The sequence below is a fragment of the Phyllobates terribilis genome, unplaced genomic scaffold (genome assembly GCF_046119375.1).
Source record: "Phyllobates terribilis strain yellow unplaced genomic scaffold, ASM4611937v1 Scaffold_13__5_contigs__length_258822181, whole genome shotgun sequence".
Lineage (NCBI taxonomy): Eukaryota > Metazoa > Chordata > Amphibia > Anura > Dendrobatidae > Phyllobates > Phyllobates terribilis.
The window spans coordinates 139,963,070-139,969,069 of record NW_027362773.1 but is presented as its reverse complement, the minus strand read 5'-3'; the positions used below and the strand labels follow the sequence as shown (position 1 = coordinate 139,969,069).

General features: G+C 40.4%; 1 protein-coding gene across 2 annotated transcripts in view; it reads right to left on the bottom strand.

Moving 5' to 3' along the window:
- Positions 1–1,757: 1,757 nt before the first annotated feature.
- B4GALNT4 (beta-1,4-N-acetyl-galactosaminyltransferase 4) overlaps positions 1,758–6,000 on the bottom strand; it is an 86,991-nt gene continuing 82,748 nt past the window's right edge. For both annotated transcript variants that reach the window (XM_073658739.1, XM_073658738.1), the window contains exon 21: positions 1,758–2,988. In XM_073658739.1, coding sequence (XP_073514840.1) covers positions 2,871–2,988 — 118 coding nt within the window. In that variant the 3' untranslated portion in view covers positions 1,758–2,870. The remainder of the gene's footprint in view (positions 2,989–6,000) is intronic.

Below are 6,000 nucleotides of genomic sequence, written 5' to 3'. Positions count from 1 at the left end.
AAAATCTGGGACGCCTTAAAATACTCCTCTGCCCTCATCTCCCCTTTTCTTACTCTAGCACCTCTATGGGGAAACATTAAATTTCTCCCAGTTAGGAAATCCCTTCCCACATTTCGTACACAGATTGCAGCCGGCGTCACTAGACTTCACCACCTATTTAATGTAGATGGAATTATCCCTTTCCCTATTCTTCAGGATAAATTTCTCCTCCCCAATAAAGAAATATTTCGATACTGGCAGCTCAAACATTTCATCACCTCTTTGATGAAAAACGCAACTGCGCCATGCTCCCTTATTCCCTTTGAACTAAGATGTCCCTCAACCCCCCTTCCCATCCAGCTGGCACCATCTCACTCCTCTACACCCATCTAAACCAGACCACTCAGACACTACCTCACCTACGCCTCACGCTATGAATCCGATATTGGCACCACCTTGCCTAACACAGACTGGTCTCCTGGGTATGGGACACATTCCCCAAGCTAGCACTGCTGTGATCTTAGACTCTGATGCCTGTGAGCAGGCATTATCAATAGAGGGTACAGTCACAGGATGCAATAGAAAACAAAAGTTCCCAAATGAGTGATGGAAGAACAATAAGAATGCAGAATGGGAAGGTGGAGGCCAATCGGAAGGAGCTCTAGGAGGAACCAGGCTTGTTGGATGAGCTGGAAGTCGCAACTCGTTCTGGCTCTTATAGACTTACATAGAGTGCTTGTGACTGTTACTTCTGACTTCCGGACAGTCAGACGTTGCTGTCACAAGGTGGCGCCGTGGGACCAGAGTGGCGCCAATAAAAGGTGAAAACAGAAGAGGACAAGTATAATGGTGATTTCACATTGTGTTCCAGCACCCATTCAGTGGCCCCTTTACGTCTGGACCCCCAGCAAAACGGGATTTGAAGACGGACACTCAGAAGTAGTAGACTATGTCTGGATGTTCGCCTTCAGTAGGCGTACACGCCCGAAAATGATGCATGGTAGAGTGCACGTTCGCTCTGCCGGGATTATTATAATCTATGGCCCCATCGGCGCATACGTCCGAATCCCGTTTCGCAGGGGTTCAGACGTAAGGCCTAACGGGGCCATCGAACACGTGCCAGAATGCAATGTGAAAGCTCCCTAAGACTACGGTCAAGGACCTTAAGTTAGAAGCACCACTACAGAGCTGAAAAAACAGACAGACGCTGGAGTGGTGCTTTAAGTCCTCCAGTCGGACAACAAAAATGAAATTAAGTTCATTAAAATTTAAAATAACCCTCCCCATATATAAAAAAATAAATAAAATCAAATGCATCAACATATCATAAGTTATTTTATTTTCACTACTACCCTGAGTATTCCTTTTTTATTTTATTTTTTTTAATTCTGCATACAGATCCAGAGACATGGGCCTTTTTTATCCAGTGCTAATTTTTAGGCTTTTGAAAAGAAAAAAAAACAAAAAAGCAAAGAACCACAAAAAAAACAAAAAAAAAAACGGAATTCTCAGGGAAGCAGTAGGAATAAAATGCAAGCAGAACTTTCTACTTCTGACCTGGTGACCGGTCCGCTTTAAACCACATCATATGGTGTGAATTTTTAAAAAATTGCAAAAAAAAAAAACCCCAATGAGAATGGGACTTGTTTTTTTTTTTTCTCCTTCCCCTGTCAATGTCAGGACAAAGCATGAGGAACCGAAAACATCGACATCAAATACATTCTGTAAACTCGCTGTCAGCAGACATGGCATGAAAAAAAATCAACAGGAGACGACAATAAAAGCCAAACTCAAAATGGTTTTATTTTAGTTTTAAAAAGGAAAAAAAAAATATTTAAAACTTCTAAAAACCTCTTGCTACATTTTTTAATTTCACAGAAATCATTGTAAATGCTGAGCATGGCCGGATACCTGCAGGAGATGACAGCAGCAGGTTTACTGGTACTTTGCGAGTAGAACTTTTCTTTTTTTTTACCTAGCGGATATTCTAAACCACTAGGACCCCTCTGCTTTCTTAAGGAACTGCTGGGCAGATTTCCAAATCCTGGAGAAATATTATAGAATACACCTTTAGATTTGGCATTCAGCCTCGTAATAAATAATGCTAAGTGCATACCGAGAGCTGCGTTAAACCCTGACCGGAGATACTGCATCGTCAGCCAAATTCATCATTCCTAGCGGTCAAAATGACATATCTTCTTTAAGAACTAAAGCTTAAAAGGAAGGACGAAATTCTAAAATTACAAAATAGCACCAAAGACATACAATGGCTCGCAGAACTGGATGTTTAAAATTGATAGCGAATATTTTTTCTCATGATTTGCATTGAAATCCAAGATTTTTAAAATCATGGAGCGCCCCCTTCTGGTCAATGGTCCTTTGAGAATAACTCCATAAAGATATCATTGGGCGCCACCCAGTGGTAAGCTGGGGAAGTGCAGCAAATATTCCTACCACCGTCATTTAATTCAAGTACACTTGTTGGTGCACTAATCAAACAGTTTTTCTGTTCGTACCTGTGTTTGATACAAGAAATATCCTACATGAACACTACCTTTTGGCAGCAGATCGCAGATTACTTTTTTCCTATGAATCAGAGCAGGAGAAAACCCATGTTCCTACAAGAAGCTCAGCTCGTGCACTTAAGATTAATCCTCTGCTGCAGCAGTGTCTTCAGATGCATTATTTTCCGTCATCTTCTGCAGAGTATCGCAGCCTCCTCAGAACACAACCAGAGTAGTCTGCAGAGGGTGAAATGTGCAAGGACGTACTCTGCAGCATACTCTGGCAGTACCATGTGTGTGGGACAGAACTGCCAACCTCTCTGTGCAAACCGAGGGAGGGAGGTCTCCATAGCGGACTACGCTCAGGCAGTCAGGCTCAGCGCCACTTCAGTTCTTGGTAGCATTTTCCTGGCTTTGAGTGTTCCACATGCCCCTCTTGGAGTGATAGTAGTGGAAGAAGTTTCTCAGGCGCAGCCTCTCCACCTCCAATCCATTCTGCAGCACCCTGGAAGAATTACTAGATTTGTAGTTAATCGTTACGAAAAAGGTCTGAATAATCACAGAACTTTTTTTAAAAAAAAAATAATATGACGACCTAATGATCTATCAGAACCCAAATGATCATTTTCAATCTTTGAGTGATTCAAGTACTCATTTTCCCAACAGCTCCCCCCACTGGTGAAAGTAAGCATTACAGAGTGTCCTATGTAATTAATGACAGGCTGGGTCCTCTCCACAGAAAGAAATGTGCTTTGTAGCTGCGCTTCATTTTACGACCATGTTCACACACAGATTTTTTAAGGCGTTCAAAAATGGCGACTTTTTAAATAAAAAACTGCTTCAAAATATTCTCTATTTTTGGGAAATTTTTGGAGTAAGTTTTCTTTTTTAAAGTGGTTTTGAAGAGTGTTTTTTTTTTTTTTTTTAAGGCTATGTTCACGCATCATGATTTTTTTTTTCTGCAGCAAAACCTGATCTCTTGCCAGGAGGTTGTTCAGGATTTTTGTTGCTTTTTTGTTGCGTTTTTTCAGTGATTTTTTTTTTTTCACTGTTCTTTTGTCTCTTATATGCATGTACTTAAAGTTCAGTGAAAAAAAAACAAAAATCTCTCATTCTGGTTTAGGCACAAAAAATGCTGAAAACTTGACACCTGCGTTTTTTTCCACTACCCTTTACTTCCAATGAGTGAAAAAACGATGAAAGAAGTGACAGGCTCTATTTTGCAAAAAAACACGCAAAGCACAAAATCCTGAACAAAAAAAAAAAACCATGATGTGTGCATGAAATTTCTGGAATCTCAGACTTTGCTGAAAATTTGCATTAAAAAAACGCATCAAAAACGCATCAAAAAAACATGATGTGTGAACATAGCCTAAAGCTTAGTTTGAAGTGCCTTTTTTTCACACACCTCTTCAGTAAAAGAAAAAAAAAAATCTTAAAAAAAAAAATCCTCATATGAAGACGTAATGCCCATAGCCTATGTGAAAACGGCATATTTCATCTGCCTGAAAAAGTGCCACAAAACCACCTAAAAATAGACATACTGCACAGCAATGTCAAAATGACATTGCTGTGCACATGTTCAGACTTTTGTTACTTTTTTAACAGTTTTAGGTATCGGAGCGGTTAAAAGAAATAACATGCTCATACTTTGGGTGGCTTCTGCTTGGAAGCGGCTTTGTGAAAGAAAACTCTGGCGGCTCAGCCAGATTTGGTTTGCCCCGATGAAGTTTGAAACTTCGAAACGCGTAGACCAATAAACTGCAATCTTGGATTCCTGTCTCCTCATCATCTCTCTAATGGTAGCACAGTTTTAACCCATTTGATTCTAGTCTTAAAAGTAATTGAACACTTGATAATGATAAAATTTTTCGGAAAATATATGTAATCAAATAAATATGTCATTAAAAGAAAAAAAGAGACTGCAAGGAAAAAAAAATAGCTCCTACAGTAACACTGCTCCTTAAAAATGTAAATCTACTGTCAGAGCCGATGCCGCCTATTGAATTCACAACTTATTACACTGGAATAAAAAGCGCTTTTTACAATTGATAAAATAAATAAATTGCAAAGCTTCTCCTATCCATTACAGTGTTAATCATGGACAGCACAGGGATAAACATTGATGCCATCCGTGTGCTATCCAAAATATTCACAGCCCTGCAGACTTGTATGGAGAATTTTGATCCTTGACTCATATCAAAAGTGGACATGTCGCCGTGATTTTTTTGCAGACCGCTTGGTTTGCAAAAACACAGACATGTGAACAGCTCCATAGAATATAATGGTACATGTTCTATCCGTGAAAACCACAGAACATACATGTGACTCATGGATGTCTGAATGAGGCTTAAAAAGGCGGTCATGTCATTTACAAGTAATGAATGGGATCCAAGAGGTAACGTTTCTCCTTGTGGAGAGTGACATGTCAAGCCTGACATGCCGAGGTGAGGAAACTTAAGCCCCAATGCTCCTCTGGGAAATATGCAAATTGTCTCTTCAGAGAAGAAGAGGACTAGAACTCTAGTGCCACCTATAGGAAGCAGCGATCCTAAAAGTCAATATCGACTCTCTAATGAGCCTGGTCACATGACTTAGGATTAAAGCCAAAACCAAAATCTCAATTTGAAGACAGTTTGTTTCGGGGTACTGCCCCTCGTCAGTGCAAAGTGTGACATCTGGTTTGGCTGGGTGAGAGGCGCCTGACCGGGATCCAAGTCTCCGCAAGGAGAAACGTTACCTCTTGGATCCCAGTCAGGCGCCTCTCACCCAGCCAAACCGGATCTCACACTTTGCACTGATGAGGGGCAGTACCCTGAAACACAGTGTCTGCAAATTGAGATTTTGGCTTAGGCTTTAATCCTAAATCATGTGATAAGGCTCGTTAGAGAGTCGATATTGACTTTTAGGATTGCCACTTCCTATAGGTGGCACTAGAGTTCTAGTCCTCTTCCTCTCTGAAGAGACAATTTGCACAAGTAATGAATGGAATTGTCAGAATGAGCCCTTAGGCTCACGGCCAATATCCCGTGAATATATGCTGCTGTTTGTGGCAACCTGCATTCTGTCTATAGAGCAGATGGTAGGCTATGTGCAATCAGAGCCTTCTTGCTGAGTTTTAGAAGCAAAAAGTCAATATTTTTGAGGAGCTTTGAAACTTGGAGGAGGATCTGGAGAATTTATGCTCAGTTTCTGCTTCGAAAACTCAGTATACATGTGGTCCTAAAAAAACAATCAGGTTTGCTTAAATTAAAACTATTAAGACTTTCGTTCCTTTATAATGCTAAATGAACGTGTAAAATACAAAGTTTAATCGGATAACGTTCGTTTTGCATATTTCTTTTACAAATTAGTTATTAATTGCCTTTTACCAGTGCCCCTAAAGGGAACCTGTCGACATGCTGGAGGTGCCCTGACCGTCGGCATGATGATTTAGTGACGAGTGTCCTCGTTACATTAAACTATGTTTTACCCTGAAGTGCTGCGGTGTTTTAGAAAATTTATAGTTTTAGATAGC